At 40.3% G+C, this 20,596-nt stretch overlaps 2 protein-coding genes across 2 annotated transcripts; both read left to right on the plus strand.

Moving 5' to 3' along the window:
- Positions 1-132: 132 nt before the first annotated feature.
- On the plus strand, positions 133-2,950 carry LOC125959074 (angiopoietin-1-like). The gene is made up of 5 exons (XM_049691850.1): positions 133-175; positions 850-1,181; positions 1,259-2,311; positions 2,382-2,645; positions 2,718-2,950. The coding sequence occupies exons 1-5, from the start codon at positions 173-175 to the stop codon at positions 2,905-2,907; spliced, it is 1,842 nt and encodes a 613-aa protein (XP_049547807.1). The 5' UTR covers positions 133-172; the 3' UTR covers positions 2,908-2,950.
- Positions 2,951-3,253: 303 nt separating this feature from the next.
- Positions 3,254-6,491, plus strand: LOC125959078 (T-complex protein 1 subunit eta). Its single transcript, XM_049691855.1, has 4 exons — positions 3,254-3,388; positions 3,743-4,958; positions 5,024-5,212; positions 5,282-6,491. Exons 1-4 carry the CDS (start codon positions 3,386-3,388, stop codon positions 5,500-5,502), a joined length of 1,629 nt encoding a protein of 542 aa, XP_049547812.1. The 5' UTR covers positions 3,254-3,385; the 3' UTR covers positions 5,503-6,491.
- The last annotated feature ends 14,105 nt before the right edge of the window (positions 6,492-20,596 follow it).

Here is a 20,596-nt window from a genome sequence, read left to right on the forward strand (position 1 = left end):
GATTTACGCACACTCTGACCATATGAATGTAGACCAGGGCGAGTATGTATATTCAAGTTCAAAGCCGGTTGGGTCCGTTTCATTGGCTTGCAGAAGATAGTTGATATGCTTGGTGCGTCAGTAAAGTTTTGGATACCGAAGACGAAGGTCGTAAGAGAGATAAGTGTGCGCGATGGTAAGATCCAAGAAGAGCTAAGTGGGCCTCATTCTAGTTGCTGTGAGCGTACAGAAGAGTACAGCGGTTTGCAGTTCAGCGTGGAGGCAAACGTCTGATAAGACGCGCGAGACTTTTATTCATTGCCCAATTTAGTGTTTGCGAAGTATTCCACCTTTCTAGATCTCTTACATTAGTGTGATGTTCTTCTCGTACTCCCAACGATGCTTCAGTAACAGCAATAAAGTTTTTTAGCTGGATTAGTAAAGATCGCGGCCGTAAATCAAACCACTCAACCGAATAGACGGCGCTATTTTTAAAACATTATAATGCTCTACCTTCCATTCCATTGAAACGTATCGTAAATCTACTAAACCGAACAGGCAGTCAATAAATACGATTAAAATAGTTGCCGGCAAGCACGATGTCGTCAAAGGCGCCGCATCGGAGTGCGTGGGCCACGGCTTGTAAACAATCGCAATAGGAAATGTAACGCGGAAACCGCGTGCGATCACTAGACTCGCCACACGCTACACAGGGAAAGATGGTTTTTAGATCTCGCAGTACCCAAAGTAATGAATTGGCTCGACGATTAGTGAAGCATTATCATATTTCTAACTGAAGTGATGATGTTTTTTGCGTAGCTGCTAATGCCGATTACTTTGTTTCCCTCACGTTCTACTATTTACCCTTAGACGCCACTCTGCATCACAACTGTTATGCTGGCCTTGCTGATCGCGTCGCCAGGAATCGTGGATGGCGAGCTATCGAACAAAGATGGTGCAAATAACCAGGATGTTCGAGAGTTGCTGGAAGATGTAAAAACACTCCTTAATCGATTCAATACTCACTATCTCATCAATCTTGAGCAACGAATCGTGACTGTCCTGACCACGATGACAAGTTTGGATGCGAATGTTAAATCCTTGCAGGAAAAGTCTCAAGTGTGGGACGTTTTTCAGCATCATATTGGCGCATGGAGCGAGCATATCAAATCCGTCGACAGTAAGCTGGATATTTTGAAGAAGTAAATATGAATTGCGCTTTTCTGGATATTTCTTACAAATGGTGGTATGGCTTGATGTTTTATAACTTTGATTTTAGAACACATGAAAGTCCCTCTGCTGCTCTTGAAACACGGCTGTCCAATCTGGATTTTAAAGTTCAACACGTCTTTGATAAGGTGGATGTGATTAACGAAAAATTGCACGACATTACGAAAACTGTGTACGCTTTATCCAGCAGTAATGCTGCTCATCGTGGTCGCCGTAATGAACGCACTGAAATAGCTGATCAAACATCAATCATCTCAAAAATTGGACAACTTCAGAAGCAGGTGAATCGTTTGGAAGGAAATGCGAAATGCGCAAATGTGCCACTTGCCAAACCAAAGAAAGAAGCATCAGAATCCGAGGAAGATATCGATGATTTTTTGGATAAACTTACTATTAAAAAGCTGCGGGAAGCTGTAGCCAATCGCAGACAATGCCGGGCGCTGGATGCATTGACTGGCATGATTCGTTCGGTAGAGGACCGTACGGTACGCATATACGAGTTGGAAGCCAATCAATTCGAACAAATGCGTTCCTGCTGCCATCGTACCAACCACGAAGTAGCCACGTTTACCAATAGTGCAGATATTCTTCTTAAAAGAATCGAAACCTTAGTGTTGGATGTGGATAGAAAAGTGGAAAAGCGAAACAACCAAAACTGTGGCGTAAACAAACGCGATTTTACGGAGGAAGTTGAAGGAAGCTCCGATTCCACAACTACGCAGTCAATCGATTTATCATCACAAGTGGATCTGGGCAGTGGCAGTGAAACGGATAGCAAGCAAGAACCGATCGTGGTATCAATATTTCCAGTTGACGATGAGGCAGATGTTGTTTTCCATCATCCCGATAAAGATGGGTGTCATCAGTTACAGCAACGAGTGAATGGTGTGTATACCTTTGCGGAGGCAGAATTGAATGAGGTACGACGAGACTTCAATCGAAGATACTGTCGTTTCGCCACTGAGGGTCCGGGCTGGACTGTTCTACAACGGCGCAATCTTTATGATTTGCAAGAGAATTTCAATCGATCGTGGTACGAATATAAACATGGTTTTGGTGATCTGGGATATGAATTCTGGTACGGCAATGAGTTCATACACAGGTGAGCATGACACAATGTAAGGATTGATGGTAATCTGTTAAACCCTTTTTGAATTGTGAATACAATCCAGATTGAGCTATGATGATAATGTCGAGCTTAGAATAGAGCTAGAAGACTTCGAAGCTAATAGGGCGTACGCAGAGTATGGTACCTTTCGAATGGAAACGGAAAAATTCAGCTACAATCTCATGATATCGGACTATCGTGGTAACGCATCCGATTCCTTGTCCTACCACAATGACCAAGAGTTCAGTACCTATGATCGATCAAACGACAAATCATTTGGTAGATATCACTGTGCACTAACATATGGAAGTGGCTGGTGGTTCAACAGGTAAGCGCACAAGATATTGCTCCGGGCTCTGTAAACTTTTTAATCGATTGATATCGTTTTCCTCTTTTATAGTTGCGCTGAGTCAAATTTGAATGGAAAATATTATCTAGAAAATCCACGTGCCCACAAATCGACGGGTATTTTATGGGAATCATGGTTGGGTGATTACTCGCTCAAGTCCTCTCTTATCATGATTCGCCCGAAAGATGCTTGGAACCGAGATGAAGAATCATCTGCAGCTGAATCACCACAGGATCCTTAAGTTTATGTGGATAATTTTGCCTAATATTCTATTGTTCTCACTTGCGTGAAACTATTTTAATTGCATATCAATTATATCGTGTAATCGGAAATAATCCAATGTAATAGTAAATAAAAATTGCCCTGAAGCTGTAAACCTAGCGTAAACCTAGGGTAAACCTAGCGTAATGCAAAAAAATATATGCTGTTTGGCATTACGCTAGAGTTTACGCCTCGTTGCATTTGAATTGATATTTTAACGGCTGTTTAAAAACTGAAAGAGGCGCGCTTGTATGCAAGGTTAGGTAGCCGGACGAGTTGCATGCAACGGCATGGGTAGCGTGGGTAGCAGCATCTGACACATGTCAAACACGGGATTTTTTTCGATCACGTTCTCGGTGTGGAAATCAAAAAGTGCCGAATTTGGCTGGTCCGGAACTGCTGTTAATTGCGTTTAATACCTTCATCTCCGGTGTGTAATCCCGTTAGTCTCGTCGAAAATGGTATGTTGAGCAACCTTCCGTTACCGTACCGTAGGTAACACGTGTGTAGGCTGTAAAGGAAGTACCGGGTGTTTACCGGTTCGCAGCTCCACGCTTTTTGTGTCAGGAATAGGGGCTGAAACACGAATAATGTGGTTCCAATAACAGAACACTGCATCAATTCCAGTCCATTGTACAGATATTGCCTCGCTCAACCGGCCAAACTGTTCCTGTTAACTTAACTTTCTGGGGTTTAGAAACATCTTGGAACGACACACACACGGCACATCACACACTCACAAACCTAACCACACACGCAACGCCAACGCCATGATTCATGCTCCCGGTTCTGTTCCTTAACCTTTTTGCTTGCAGCAACCGCAAATCATTCTTCTGAAGGAGGGAACCGACACATCCCAGGGCAAACCACAGCTCGTTTCCAACATCAATGCCTGCCAGTCGATCGTGGATGCGGTTCGCACCACCTTGGGCCCCCGCGGCATGGACAAACTGATCGTGGACAACAAAGGGAAGGCCACGATCTCCAACGATGGGGCGACGATCATGAAGCTGCTCGATATCGTGCATCCGGCCGCTAAGACATTGGTCGATATTGCCAAGTCGCAAGATGCCGAGGTGGGTGACGGTACCACTAGCGTGGTGCTGTTGGCCGGAGAGTTTCTGAAGCAGCTGAAGCCGTTCGTGGAGGAAGGCGTGCATCCGCGAATTATCATCAAAGCCGTTCGTAAAGCACTCACCCTGTGCATTGCTCAGATCAACGAATTGGCATTTAAGATCGAGAAGCACGATAGCGAGAAGCATCGAGCATTGTTGGAGAAGTGCGCGGCTACGGCACTCAATTCGAAGCTTATCCATCAGCAGAAGGAATTCTTCTCCAAAATGGTGGTCGATTCGGTAACCACATTGGATGCATTGCTTCCGCTGAACATGATCGGCATCAAGAAGGTGACCGGTGGAGCATTGGAAGACTCGATGCTCGTGGACGGTGTAGCATTTAAGAAAACGTTTGCCTACGCTGGCTTTGAGATGCAACCGAAAAGCTACAACGACGTGAAAATTGCACTGCTCAACATCGAATTGGAGCTGAAGGCCGAGCGCGATAACGCCGAAGTGCGCGTCGATAATGTATCGGAGTATCAGAAGGTCGTGGATGCCGAGTGGCAGATTTTGTACGATAAACTGGCCAAAATTCACGAATCCGGTGCTCAGGTTGTGCTGTCGAAGTTGCCAATTGGCGATGTGGCCACACAGTACTTTGCCGATCGCGACATGTTCTGCGCGGGTCGGGTACCGGAAGAAGACCTCAAGCGTACGCAGAAGGCATGCGGTGGAGCCGTTATGACTACGGTTCAGGACATTAGCGATAAGGTGCTTGGAAGATGCGACCACTTTGAGGAGCGCCAGATTGGCAGCGAGCGGTTTAACGTGTTCCAAGGATGCCCGAATGCTAAGACGTGCACCATTATTCTGCGTGGTGGAGCTGAGCAGTTCCTTGAGGAGACGGAACGTTCGCTTCATGACGCTATCATGATCGTGCGTCGTACCATTCGTAACGATTCAGTAGTTGCAGGTAAAATGCTTTGTTTAAGCAATCATATTATCTGTTTCACAATTATTTTTCGATCCATTTTTAAGGTGGAGGTGCTATTGAAATGGAACTCTCGAAAATGCTTCGAAACCATTCGCGAACTATTGCCGGAAAAGAGCAGTTGTTGATCGGGGCTATGGCCAAGGCCTTGGAAGTTATTCCGCGCCAGCTGTGCGACAACGCAGGTTTCGATGCAACCAATATTCTTAATAAGCTTCGCCAGAAACACGCGCAAGGTACGAATTGTGTTCGAGTCTGCTAGAGAAGCAATCATTCAATGTGTTATTGTTCTCTTATTTCCCCAGGCTGCCAGTGGTATGGTGTCGACATCTTGAAGGAGCATATTGCGGATAACTTTGAAGCGTTCGTGTGGGAACCGTCCGTCATCAAAATCAATGCACTAACGGCGGCATGTGAGGCCACCTGTATGATTCTTTCGGTCGACGAGACGATCAAGAGCCCGAAATCGGGAGCACCGGATGCACCGCAACCGCCGATGGGCCGTGGCATGGGCCGTCCTTTCTAAAAGCGACGTATTTGTCAATATTTCACCCTTCGTTTGTTTATGCCTCTCACTACCATTCATTTAACAACACGATATAACATGTATTGCTCGCAAAAAGGTACACAGATGGGGAAGCAGCACGCATTTCTTCGCGTAATGATAAGTTCACCCTCGTACTAACACCCAACTCAAACGCCTTTCGTCTGTAACGCTTCCATTTCAAAGCGGAATGAAAATAAACGATCATCTTCTTTAAAATAATTCCATCTAATGCTAAGTTTACCAGGGTTTTGTGTATTTGTAGTCAAAATAGCATCCAGATTTACCGAATTGCTTACTACATGAGTAAAATCGTGATCATTAATCGATATACAACATTTACAAAGTTGTCACTGACACTGTTTCGTTTCGGTTAATGTCTACCGTGGATATGATCTTTACTAGTGAACTGACCCACGAACATTTCGTAGGTGCACTTGAAATTTAAAAAAAATCGATGATGAGGACATCCGATTAGAGTAATCACTTGAAAGCTGCTTATCAATTGGATACGAAAGCTTTGAATGTCACATAAAAGTTAAATAGCGCATTCACGTTTGGTTTTTGTCGCACACGTTTGAATACGATTATAATACGATTTTAGACGACGATGCCTTAATCGAAGTCAGTCATCATGGAAGGGTTGTGGACAGTTGTGGTGATTTTTCTCCAAGCAGTTGTTTGTGCGCTGAACAACTTTGAAGAAGTGAAAATGAATACATCACCCCATTATCTAACTTCGGCATTACAAACCCACTATCGTAGCTCGAAACTTGCAGTGCATTTTCGAATCGATATTGAAAATAGTTCGGCGACAAGTGACACTCAGTTAGAATTCTTCAATAATCTGTTGAGAGAACAAAACCATTGGATAATGGTAACATTGCTAAGCACGTCGTCGTATGCTAACCAAGGAGTGCAGAATGTTCTCATCGCTAACAATTATGATACGCTTATGCTATTAACGCAGAAGATAGGAATGGGAAGATACGACATTCCGAGTTTCTACATTATGGTCATAAAAAAGCAGCGTTTAGGAGGACACAAAATGAAAAAAATATTTACTGAGCTCTGGAATTTGGGTATTATTCAAGCCGTCCTCATTGTTCCTATAAATGAACGAAATTATCGTGTGTACGGTTATAATCCATATGATCCGAACTTCTGTAGCGAGCCACGTGTAAAACTACTTGACCGATACGAGAACGGTCGTTGGAATAATGTGGAAAACTGGTTTCGAAATTTGTTGAAAAACTTAAATGGCTGCATGCTTCAAGTAGGTACGTTAGAAGGAAAACCGTTTACTATGAAAAAATCTGTTAATAACGCTACAACATTTGTTGGCCTAGAAGTAGAAATTGCCGAAGCTATAGCAGAAAGATTAAATTTTTCTATGAAATTTTCATCTCCTCAAGGAATATATCAGTGGGGTGTCCTTAGTCGTACCAATAGTACCGGTCTGATGGGAATGATTCAGAGACATGAGGTTGATTTTGGTTTCGGTGTAAGTGGTCTTAATTTGAATCGCAGTTTATACTTACGTTCTAGCCTACCTAGTATTATCACTCGAATGTCTATGGCTATTCCTCCGAGAAAACCGTACAGCTCGCTCGAGAAGCTACTGCTGCCATTTACTGCGACTTCGTGGATGTTGATCGTAATATGTTATGTGTTTATCTGTTGCTTTTCATTTTTGGCGTTATGTATTCACAACCAATCATTTTTCGAAAAGGAACGTGGCGTGGTGTATATTACTTGGGTCATATTAATGGGTGGGCCTGGGAACAATGTCCATAAACACAGCTCCCGAATCTATATGATCAGTTTAATCTTAAACGCATTTATTGTGCGTAATATGTATCAATCGGAACTCTTCACATATTTGCGCTCTGTCGATACGTTAGCATCGAGTTTGGATTCTTATGATGACATCAATGCAGCTGGTCTCTATTACTATATGTATGCCACAACCACTCAATTTTTCGTTGACAATAACTTGGTCAACAAAAGGTAATGGAACAACAACTATGAACTGCAGCGTGGAATAAATTAAATTAAACATCCATTCTCTTTTTCAATCATAACAGGATACGGACAGTAACAAAGGAAAATTTGGATTGGGATGAATTATTATACAACATATCGCATCATAGGCTAGCAGGAGTTCTTGCACTTCCGTTGGAATCTATACAGTTTTACGTTAAGAACCACGGTCAAACTGGGATGGTGTACATTAGTCGAAATACGGGTATTGGCTTTTACATTGCTTTTCACTTTCCCAAAGCATCTGCTTTGAAGGAACCATTCGATGAGATCATTCATCGGTTCCACGAAAGTGGAATGACAAAGCGTTGGTTGAGGAACTATCAAGAAAGTTCGGCCGTTAGCACTAAACAGAAAAAGGACGCCGAACCGTCACAAATGCAGCTTCATCAGGTTGCTGGAGGATTTTATGTATGGTTTTGTTTGATTTGCATAGCTATGTGCGTATTTGTTGCAGAGATTATAACAGCAAAATTATGCTTTAAAAATGTTAAAATATGTAAGCACTAAAACGATTCATAAACATAACAAAAAATCTTGCTATTTCTTGATAGTAAAAATAATATTACTAGGAACAGAAACTCATTATGATGTTAACTAATATCTAATCATCAGCACACTGTTGTTTTAATGAAAACAAATATATTATATATACTAATAAACGTTTAATGAAGTCTCAAAGGCAAATATCCATAAAAAATATATGTAAAAATTAGACAAGAAGCAAAACAAACGCACTAGTAGAGTGAGGTTTATCTAAAAGATTTCTAACAAAATGTGTGTATACTACTACTAAAATGATTTGCTGTTGCTGTTATACCATCAATAAGAACCCACAATGAGTCATCCTGCAGCCGTGACATGCATCCTGCGAATCATTGATTTGCTTCACAATACTTTACATAGATGCACGAAGAGTGGCCAGAACGAGTGCCTCACGAGATAATCTAATCAGCATTCCTTGCCAAGTTCGTGCTTGTGGTTTTTAAATGTGGAACCATCGACTAAAAAAGATAACCCGGTATGATCAATGGAGCACCCGGTATGAGTCTCGTTGATATGCTCTTCACTAGTGAACTCACCGACGAACATATCGTCGATAAACTTGAAATTTTAAAAAATCAATGACAGGACATCCGATTAGAGTCATCACTTGGAACTTGCTTATCAATATAATTGGATATGAAAACTGTGAATCTCGCACGAAACGTAAATAGTGCATTAAACTTCGGTTTTATGAGGACAATACGATTCTAGACGACGATGCCTTAATCGAAGTCAGTCATCATGGAAGGGTTGTGGACAGTTGTGGTGATTTTTCTCCAAGCAGTTGTTTGTGCGCTGAACAACTTTGAAGAAGTGAAAATGAATACATCACCCCATTATCTAACTTCGGCATTACAAACCCACTATCGTAGCTCCAAACTTGCAGTGCATTTTCGAATCGATATTGAAAGCAGTTCGGCGACAAGTGACACTCAGTTAGAATTCTTCAATAATCTGTTGAGAGAACAAAACCATTGGATGATGGTAACATTGCTAAGCACGTCGTCGTATGCTAACCACGGAGTGCAGAATGTTCTCCTCGCCAACAATTATGATACGCTTATGCTATTAACGCAGAAAATAGGAATGGGAAGATACGACATTCCGAGTTTCTACATTATGGTCATAAAAAAGCAGCGTTTAGGAGGACACAAAATGAAACAAATATTTACTGAGCTCTGGAATTTGGGTATTATTCAAGCCGTCCTCATTGTTCCTATAAATGAACGAAATTATCGTGTGTACGGTTATAATCCATATGATCCGAATGGATTTTGTGGCGAGCCACGTGTAAAACTACTTGACCGATACGAGAACGGTTGTTGGAATAATGTGGAAAACTGGTTTCGAAATTTGTTGAAAAACTTAAATGGCTGCATGCTTCAAGTAGGTACGTTAGAAGAAAAACCGTTTACTATGAAAAAATCTGTTAATAACGCTACAACATTTGTTGGCCTAGAAGTAGAAATTGCCGAAGCTATAGCAGAAAAATTAAATTTTTCTATGAAATTTTCATCTCCTCAAGGAATATATCAGTGGGGTGTCCTTAGTCGTACCAATAGTACCGGTCTGATGGGAATGATTCAGAGACATGAGGTAGATTTTGGTTTCGGTGTAAGTGGTCTTAGTTTGAACCGCAGTTTATACTTACGTTCTAGCCTACCTAGTATTATCACCCGAATGTCTATGGCTATTCCTCCGAGAAAACCGTACAGCTCGCTAGAGAAGCTACTGCTGCCATTTACTGCGACTTCGTGGATGTTGATTGTAATATCTTATGTGTTTATCTGTTGCTTTTCATTTTTGGCGTTATGTATTCATAACCAATCATTTTTCGAAAAGGAACGTGGCGTGGTGTATATTACTTGGGTCATATTAATGGGTGGGCCTGGGAACAATGTCCATAAACACAGCTCCCGAATCTATATGATCAGTTTAATCTTAAACGCATTTATTGTGCGTAATATGTATCAATCGGAACTCTTCACATATTTGCGCTCTGTCGATACGTTAGCATCGAGTTTGGATTCTTATGATGACATCAATGCAGCTGGTCTCTATTACTATATGTATACTTCAACCACCCACTTTTTCGTTGACAATAACTTGGTGAACAAAAGGTAATAGAATAACATGTAACAACTATGAACTGCAGCGTGTAATAAATCAAAATCAATTTCTTTTTCAATCATAACAGGATACGGATACTTACAAAGGAGAACTCGGATGGGGATGAATTATTATACAACATATCGCATCATAGGCTAGCAGGAGTTCTTGCACTTCCGTTGGAATCTATACAGTTTTACGTTAAGAACCACGGTCAAACTGGGATGGTGTACATTAGTCGAAATACGGGTATTGGCTTTTACATTGCTTTTCACTTTCCCAAAGCATCTGCTTTGAAGGAACCATTCGATGAGATCATTCATCGGTTCCACGAAAGTGGAATGACAAAGCGTTGGTTGAGGAACTATCAAGAAAGTTCGGCCGTTAGCACTAAACAGAAAAAGGACGCCGAACCGTCACAAATGCAGCTTCATCAGGTTGCTGGAGGATTTTATGTATGGTTTTGTTTGATTTGCATAGCTATGTGCGTATTTGTTGCAGAGATTATAACAGCAAAATTATGCTTTAAAAATGTTAAAATATGTAAGCACTAAAACGATTCATAAACATAACAAAAAATCTTGCTATTTCTTGATAGTAAAAATAATATTACTAGGAACAGAAACTCATTATGATGTTAACTAATATCTAATCATCAGCACACTGTTGTTTTAATGAAAACAAATATATTATATATACTAATAAACGTTTAATGAAGTCTCAAAGGCAAATATCCATAAAAAATATATGTAAAAATTAGACAAGAAGCAAAACAAACGCACTAGTAGAGTGAGGTTTATCTAAAAGATTTCTAACAAAATGTGTGTATACTACTACTAAAATGATTTGCTGTTGCTGTTATACCATCAATAAGAACCCACAATGAGTCATCCTGCAGCCGTGACATGCATCCTGCGAATCATTGATTTGCTTCACAATACTTTACATAGATGCACGAAGAGTGGCCAGAACGAGTGCCTCACGAGATAATCTAATCAGCATTCCTTGCCAAGTTCGTGCTTGTGGTTTTTAAATGTGGAACCATCGACTAAAAAAGATAACCCGGTATGATCAATGGAGCACCCGGTATGAGTCTCGTTGATATGCTCTTCACTAGTGAACTCACCGACGAACATATCGTCGATAAACTTGAAATTTTAAAAAATCAATGACAGGACATCCGATTAGAGTCATCACTTGGAACTTGCTTATCAATATAATTGGATATGAAAACTGTGAATCTCGCACGAAACGTAAATAGTGCATTAAACTTCGGTTTTATGAGGACAATACGATTCTAGACGACGATGCCTTAATCGAAGTCAGTCATCATGGAAGGGTTGTGGACAGTTGTGGTGATTTTTCTCCAAGCAGTTGTTTGTGCGCTGAACAACTTTGAAGAAGTGAAAATGAATACATCACCCCATTATCTAACTTCGGCATTACAAACCCACTATCGTAGCTCCAAACTTGCAGTGCATTTTCGAATCGATATTGAAAGCAGTTCGGCGACAAGTGACACTCAGTTAGAATTCTTCAATAATCTGTTGAGAGAACAAAACCATTGGATGATGGTAACATTGCTAAGCACGTCGTCGTATGCTAACCACGGAGTGCAGAATGTTCTCCTCGCCAACAATTATGATACGCTTATGCTATTAACGCAGAAAATAGGAATGGGAAGATACGACATTCCGAGTTTCTACATTATGGTCATAAAAAAGCAGCGTTTAGGAGGACACAAAATGAAACAAATATTTACTGAGCTCTGGAATTTGGGTATTATTCAAGCCGTCCTCATTGTTCCTATAAATGAACGAAATTATCGTGTGTACGGTTATAATCCATATGATCCGAATGGATTTTGTGGCGAGCCACGTGTAAAACTACTTGACCGATACGAGAACGGTTGTTGGAATAATGTGGAAAACTGGTTTCGAAATTTGTTGAAAAACTTAAATGGCTGCATGCTTCAAGTAGGTACGTTAGAAGAAAAACCGTTTACTATGAAAAAATCTGTTAATAACGCTACAACATTTGTTGGCCTAGAAGTAGAAATTGCCGAAGCTATAGCAGAAAAATTAAATTTTTCTATGAAATTTTCATCTCCTCAAGGAATATATCAGTGGGGTGTCCTTAGTCGTACCAATAGTACCGGTCTGATGGGAATGATTCAGAGACATGAGGTAGATTTTGGTTTCGGTGTAAGTGGTCTTAGTTTGAACCGCAGTTTATACTTACGTTCTAGCCTACCTAGTATTATCACCCGAATGTCTATGGCTATTCCTCCGAGAAAACCGTACAGCTCGCTAGAGAAGCTACTGCTGCCATTTACTGCGACTTCGTGGATGTTGATTGTAATATCTTATGTGTTTATCTGTTGCTTTTCATTTTTGGCGTTATGTATTCACAACCAATCATTTTTCGAAAAGGAACGTGGCGTGGTGTATATTACTTGGGTCATATTAATGGGTGGGCCTGGGAACAATGTCCATAAACACAGCTCCCGAATCTATATGATCAGTTTAATCTTAAACGCATTTATTGTGCGTAATATGTATCAATCGGAACTCTTCACATATTTGCGCTCTGTCGATACGTTAGCATCGAGTTTGGATTCTTATGATGACATCAATGCAGCTGGTCTCTATTACTATATGTATGCCACAACCACTCAATTTTTCGTTGACAATAACTTGGTCAACAAAAGGTAATAGAATAACATGTAACAACTATGAACTGCAGCGTGTAATAAATCAAAATCAATTTCTTTTTCAATCATAACAGGATACGGATACTTACAAAGGAGAACTCGGATGGGGATGAATTATTATACAACATATCGCATCATAGGCTAGCAGGAGTTCTTGCACTTCCGTTGGAATCTATACAGTTTTACGTTAAGAACCACGGTCAAACTGGGATGGTGTACATTAGTCGAAATACGGGTATTGGCTTTTACATTGCTTTTCACTTTCCCAAAGCATCTGCTTTGAAGGAACCATTCGATGAGATCATTCATCGGTTCCACGAAAGTGGAATGACAAAGCGTTGGTTGGGGAACTATCAAGAAAGTTCGGCCGTTAGCACTAAACAGAAAAAGGACGCCGAACCGTCACAAATGCAGCTTCATCAGGTTGCTGGAGGATTTTATGTATGGTTTTGCTTGATTTGCATAGCTATGTGCGTATTTGTTGCAGAAATTATAACAGCAAAATTGTGCTTTAAAAATGATAAAATATGCAAACACTAAAACGATTGATCATAAACATAACAAAAAACCTACTATTTTCTTAATAGTTAAAGAATATTAATAGGAACAGAAGATCATTATGATGTTAATTAATATTTAAAAAGAAAAATAAATGTAAAAATCATGCAAGAAGTATAACTAACGCACTAATAGAGTGAGATTTTTCCAAATGATTTATAACAAAATGTGTGTATACTACTACTAAAATGGTGTGATGTTGCTGTTATACCATCAATAAGAACCCACAATGAGTCATCCTGCAGCCATGACATGCATCCTGCGAATCACTGATTTGCTTCACAATACTTTACATAGATGCACGAAGAGTGGCCAGAATGAGTACCTCACGAGATAATCTAATCAGCATTCTTTTTTCAAGTTCAATCGAATGAAAAAGATTATCGACCCAGAAATGAAGCCCCCGATATGATTGATGGAATAGGTGGCATGAATCTTACTATTCTAGTTCAACACGTGCTTATCGTCGGTGTGTTTTTACTGATGTGTGGTTTATAAATATCACTTCAATGTGCGGTTTTTATAGAGCAAACTAGAGCAGTAAAGGTATTCATCAAGGGCTATGAAAAGGATTCAACCTGGCGTATGGCAATCAAATCCTCGAATGTTGTCACGATGCATGTAATGTAGTTGGCTATAGTATCATTATTGCACTCAAGATGTTGTGCACTATCACTATAAGGAGTTTACAGTGCTAAAGCCAACCATTACACGATATCGGTGCGGGCGGGATTATTCCGGAATTCTGAGCTTTCAGTGTATTTTTGAATCGAACAGGAGGATGATACGAGAACAAGTGCTATTCAGCTGAAGTGCTTAAATGAATTATTGGTTTATATCACTTGGGTTATACTGCTCGGAGGGCCGCGATAAAAGAGACAGAGAACAATAAATAATCGAAAATTAGGAATCAAGCAACCATTTAAGTTGTATTCAGAAAGAACAATGCCTGCTGTATACAGTGGAGTTGGTTAACATTTTGGCTTCGACGTTTTCTGAAAAGTTTTTCACCGGTTTTGCAACCGTTTGTTTTTTTTGGTTTTTGTTTTTTTAATGATGCATCATTAAAAAAAAAAACAGCTTCGGGCAGCTTAAAAACAGCTTGTCGGTTATCCTATTCTGGCCGTTTTCTAGCCAGAGCTCGCATCAAATAGATCAATTAATGACGATAACATTCTCTATCAATGATTTGTCTAGTTTCCAGAGGTTTGTAGTGCACGACACTCTTTAAATCTTAATTTTTCATTTTTTGGTGGGCCCGAACGTTCTGTGTCTGTAACGTTAAAATTACCGATTCTAATCCATTGAAGCCAGTTTTCAACATATTTTTTGTGTCGTAACATGTTAACCATACGCATAAACCAATGAACGATTCATGTTGAGAATTTGTATAAAACTTCTAATCTATCATCTGAATAAAATCCGCTACTCTGCTGTAATTGTAATATCATATGTCCTAATGTAAAACGGTTGTATCTCCGATAAGTCAGAGCTATAATACTTCTTACACCCTTACTTTAGTATAAGGGCCTCGATAAATCAGTATACGATTGATATTCATATTATATAACTGTTGGTTCATAAGATGCACGACTCGAACTCAATGAAACTAGTTAATTATCTTGGGTAAAAAACGTTCTACGAAGTTCTCAAAAATAAAAAATCAATGTGATCAAACTTTTAACTTTGCAAAGCTGTGTAAAATATTCTAAACTAATGTACAAAGCATTTCAAAATATCAGGAACAGTGGGTTTTTTTCACTAGTGCTAAACCCTCTGTCATAAATATGAAAATTGTTAACTTGACGAAACTCATCAACTATAATTGCACCCATGTATTTTTGAATAGAACATAGATGAAAGATGTCTTTTCATGCTTATAACCCGTATCCAGTTTGCAATGATTCATTAATAAGGTTGAGTGTGGCGTGACTTCAATGGCACGGAAGCAGTCTATGATAGCTACGGAAGCAAATTTTCAAGCCGGCAAACATGAAAACCGTAGAGTGTAAACTTGTTGTAGACGTGCGGTACCACTAGTCGATAAACAAAGCAATTTGGCAACATTACACTGGTGTGCCCACATGATTATGGAAAAGCAAAACGAATAAGGCAAATATTTATTAACTAGTTTCCAAGCCTCCCGGGAATCTGAGTATTTAATATACGCATGTTAACACACGGCCCGTCATCATTCGTTCGGTCCGTGTCAAAATGACAACAGCGCGTGATTTATACTTGTTACTGCTGCTATTTCATTCGACTTTAGCTGTCCTGCTGAAGCACAACAGCCACTTGGCGGAGGATTTACTCGTGGAAGTGGTGAAGACAAAATACAGAGATCGTGAAACATATGTAAGCATTCGAGTGCAAAACGGCGAGTCGCGTCGGGCCACTTCGTTTCAAGCAGATCTTATCAACAGCATGGTGAAGCAGAACAGCGACTGGATGGTGATATCATTTGAAGATCTACCAGTAATCGAGCGACGACCCGCATTCTACAACGTATTCTTCGTGCAGGATTATGCATCGCTTTGCAATATTATTAGTCACATGGATAGCGGTTCATACGAGTTCAGTGGGTATTACACGGTGTTCCTGGAGCAATCAGACAGCGATGTCGTTAGCAAAGTGATGGAGAAACTATGGAATAGTTCGATTATCAATGCGATGGTGATTTGTCGGGCAAGTGATGAGGAGTACGTGGCGTATACGTACTATCCTTACCGGGCGAACAAGTGTGGAATGGTGGAGCCAATAGAGCAGGATCGTTCACTTGGTGGCACCTGGCAAAGGCTACATACGTGGTTTCGTGATAAGTACGCGAATCTAAACGGTTGTCAGCTGATAGCTGGATCTGTTGATGTGAAGCCCTACTCGATACATCGTTACGAAGGCAGTAGAATAAATATCTCCGGTTTTGAAGTGATAATTGCAGAGAATATAGCCTCGCGGCTGAATTTCTCGTTAACGTACCGAGTTCCCGGTGGGAATTTTAGGTGGGGTGTAATACGCCAAGAGAATAGTACCGGTCTAGTTGGCATGCTACAGCGAAACGAGGTGCACTTTGGGTTCGGTAGTATGGTCTTTAGGAACGATAGAAATAGATACCTCAAGATGGGAACAGCGACTCATTGTGGCAAAACTCTACTTGCTATTCCTCCTAAGCGGCCGTATACATCAATCGAAAAGTTGTTTCTGCCATTTAGCCTTTACGCCTGGTTGTGCATTGGATTTAGCTATACATTCATCGGTATTTTGACGGTTGCGATTTTCCACTTACCCTTTATGAAGAGCATGGAAACGTTCCCAAACTCAATATACACACTGTGGGTGTTGCTGATGGGTGGTCCATGTCCCTATCTCCAGCTAAACAGTTCACGGCTAGCGGTTATGACCTTCGTTTTGAACGCGCTTGTAGTACGTACGCTGTACCATGCAGGAATGTTTGAAAAACTTCGAGTATCAGAAACCCTATCATCAAACCTAGACACGCTCGCTGCCATCAATCAGGCTGGGAAGCTGTACTACATGTTCAAAACAACTTCCCTGTTTTACGTTAACAACCCTTTAGTCGATCAATCGTAAGTCCAACCCGCTACTAGTAGAAGCATATATTCTACTAAATCTGTTTGTACGATCGGTATTACAGGAAAATACGTATCCTAACCAACGATACGAAGGATTGGGAAGAGCTACTGTATAGCATGTCGCAGCATAAATTAGATGGCGTTGTTGCCCTACCCGCCGATTGCGTTGGCTACTACGTCAAGAAAAATGGTCATCGAGGCGTTATTTACCCAGCCAAACACACTGGAATAACTTATAATACGGGGTTTTACTTTCCCGACACTACTTCGCTGAAGGAGCCATTCGATACACTGACACATCGTTTTCATTCTGCTGGCTTTTTAACATACTGGCCAGCCGCATTTCAGGACACTAGGTACTGGTCGCGACAGAAGGATGATCCGGAACCGAGTAGCTTGAAATGGAACCAAATATCAGGAGGCTTTTTCTTGTGTGGAATACTTCTTGTTATAGCAACGGTTGTGTTTTTCGTAGAGATATTTATGGGCAGGAAAAATGCTATCAATAAGGTGAAGTAATCAAACTGTTTTTTCTTCTGCCATACAAATCGTAATGGATGCCAATCTCTGTTCAATACAATGTAGGCCTCTCCTAGCAGCAGAAGCAATCTATCGATTGAAAAAAGTACGAATAGTACCAATTCTAAATGTGATATTTCAAAGTTATTTCGTTCACTCCAGTTCAGTGGTGACCAGCTCTAAGGATGTCGCGGGTCACATTCCGATTTTTGTCATAGCCCCAGGCAAAATTGCTGCCAAAATTGCTTATCAGTGCATCGGGGCGTCAAAATACGATGCATATTTTCTTATCAATAGAAACATATCCAGGTGTAATTAACACTTTCCAACACCTATAACAGCTAACAGCGCTTTAGTTCAGTTAATCGAAACTCTGTCTAACTTTAACACTGGGTTAGAAAGAACACAAATGAAATGGTTTAGATACAGTCCTTAAAAATGTCTAATGTCTAAAAATCTAAATATGTCTAATATGGAATGAAATTCTTACAATAAACAGATTGATACACACATAAATCCCGGAACGATTAGTTCGCTGGGTTCGCGGGTATCGTAAACATTGTCTGTACTCCGCACGCAGCCCGCTGGACACGTGTTGACCACCACTGCCCTAATTGTAATGGTTTGAATTGCTAGATCATGCTCGATACTGTTTGAATTGCTAGATCCTGTTACAATGTAGCAGCACAAATTGTTTAAATTAATGAACCATGCGACGGACACGTTCAAACTCTCTTGCTCTTTCATCATGCGAGCATCGTTCATATCAGTTATTGTGACAATTTTCTCAAACTGTATATATTGTGCAATTTTCATAGAAGAGGTTTATGACGACGATGGAAACAATTATATTATCTCGGCGCTTGAAAGTTACTATCGCAGCTCCAAACTTCCTGTGCATTTTCGAATCGAGCTTGAGCGTAACACAAGAACAAGTGCTATTCAAATGGAGTTCTTAAATGAGCTATTGCAGAAGCAGAGCCACTGGCTGGTCGCAACAGTACACAGTTCCTGTCCACGAAGCAATGGCACATTTTACCAAAATGTTTTCTTTGCCGAATGCTATGATTCTCTTGAAAGGGTTATATGGAGTTTGGATGTAAAGTTGTACGATATCGCTGGCGTTTACATCATGGTCGTTAGAAATAAAAGTGTAGATGAGTATAGGATGAGGGAGCTGTTCTCTCGCCTCTGGCAACTGCGTATCATCAATGTGGCCTTCATAGTTCGAAAGGAGAGTGCAGATTACTGTGCTTATAACTACTATCCATACGAAGATTCAAATTTTTGTGGAGAAGTGCGAGTAAAGTCCTTGGGTTGCTATACGAATAATGTTTGGAACAGTACCGACAATTGGTTTGGCAATTCATTACGAAATTTTAATGGTTGTACGCTTAATGTGGGAACTTTTGATGCAAAACCATTTTCAATGGCACGGGTTGTAGATAATAGCTCCGAGTTTGTCGGATTAGAAGTGGAAATTATGAAAATCACTGCAAAAAAATTGAACTTTTCCATGAATTACATAACACCACCTGGAAATCAAAAGTGGGGTGTATTTGAGGGGGAAAATACCACCGGGCTCATGGGAATGCTGGAGAGGTCTGAAGTAGATGTAGGTTTTGGTGTAACTGGCCTTAATCTGAAGCTCAGCAAGCATTTACGTTCGAGTGTTCCTAGTATTATTTCTCAACTCACTATGGCCATTCCACCACGAAATCCTTACACATCACTGGAGAAATTATTTATGCCTTTCACAGTGGAATCGTGGGCATTGATCGTCGTATCTTATTCGATAATTAGCAGTTTTTCGCTCGTGCTGCTATATTGGTTGAACTATTCCTTGTTCGAAAATGAACGTGGCGTGATTTATGTCACCTGGGTCATACTAATGGGCGGACCAGCAAACAGCGTGCAAAACCATAGCTCCCGAATCTACATGATCAGTTTAATCTTGAACGCGTTCATCGTACGTAATATGTATCAATCGGAACTATTCACATATCTGCGATCCATCGATTCGTTTGCATCCAATTTGAATTCTTACGATGATATCAATGACGCTGGACTCTTTTACTACATGTATCCATCCACTGAACCATTTTTCATCGACAACCCGTCAGTAAAAGAAAGGTAAGTAAGATATGATTTTTGGCGATTCGTTGATAGTGGCTACAAGTTATAACCATATTTTATTTTGTTCACAGAATATGCATCATCGATGAGGAAAATGTAGATTGGGATGACATTTTGTACAACATTTCGCAACATAGAACCAAAGGTGTGATGGCTATAGCGTTGGAGTCGATATCGTATTACGTTAAACAACGTGGCCAAGAAGGCATGGTGTACGTTAGCCGGGATACCGGTATAAGCTACTACATAGCGTTTCACTTTCCCAAAGCCTCCGCCCTAAAGGAACCATTCGATGAACTCATTAGTCGTTTTTATGATAGTGGATTGATAGTTCACTGGCAGCGAAAATATCGCGACAATCCGGATACGTGGGTTAACGAGAAAAAAGAAAATGAACCAACCCCGCTGCAACTCCATCAGGTTTCCGGAGGTTTCTATTTATGGATGTCCCTTATGTGTCTGGCAACAGTTGCTTTCGCGATTGAAGTGTGTTTACCAAAAAAGAATCAACCATGTTCTTTGGGAACATAGTTTATTTGAGCAACTAGCGCCACAATTCATTATACAGTATGAAAAAAAAATATCCTACCCCTGCAAGAAATTAAAGTTTTAGCTGTTTTCTCCAAACACCTAAGTCAAAATCGTACATCAATAGATTATTTTGAAGAGAAAACCATACATACAACACAAATTTTCATACAAAGCAATACAAGTACTTTTCTTGACTATTTTTGTGATATCATTTTTTCTAGTGGGCCTTTTTGCAAAAAATAAAAAATAGAATAAAGAAGAATAAAAAATCTATTGATATGCGATTTTTATTTTTTTACTAAGACGTTTGGGGAAAAAGCCAAAACATAAA

This window comes from Anopheles darlingi, chromosome 2 (genome assembly GCF_943734745.1).
Source record: "Anopheles darlingi chromosome 2, idAnoDarlMG_H_01, whole genome shotgun sequence".
Classification (NCBI taxonomy): domain Eukaryota; kingdom Metazoa; phylum Arthropoda; class Insecta; order Diptera; family Culicidae; genus Anopheles; species Anopheles darlingi.

What these genes read in the sequence shown, in the direction of transcription:
- LOC125959074 (XM_049691850.1), top strand. An exon ending in AAGCTGGATATTTTGAAGAA is followed by an intron (nt 1,182 to 1,258) that starts GTAAATATGAAT and finishes CTTTGATTTTAG; the next exon opens with AACACATGAAAGTCCCTCTG. An exon ending in AGTGGCTGGTGGTTCAACAG is followed by an intron (nt 2,646 to 2,717) that starts GTAAGCGCACAA and finishes CCTCTTTTATAG; the next exon opens with TTGCGCTGAGTCAAATTTGA.
- LOC125959078 (XM_049691855.1), top strand. An exon ending in TAACGATTCAGTAGTTGCAG is followed by an intron (nt 4,959 to 5,023) that starts GTAAAATGCTTT and finishes TCCATTTTTAAG; the next exon opens with GTGGAGGTGCTATTGAAATG. An exon ending in TCGCCAGAAACACGCGCAAG is followed by an intron (nt 5,213 to 5,281) that starts GTACGAATTGTG and finishes TTATTTCCCCAG; the next exon opens with GCTGCCAGTGGTATGGTGTC.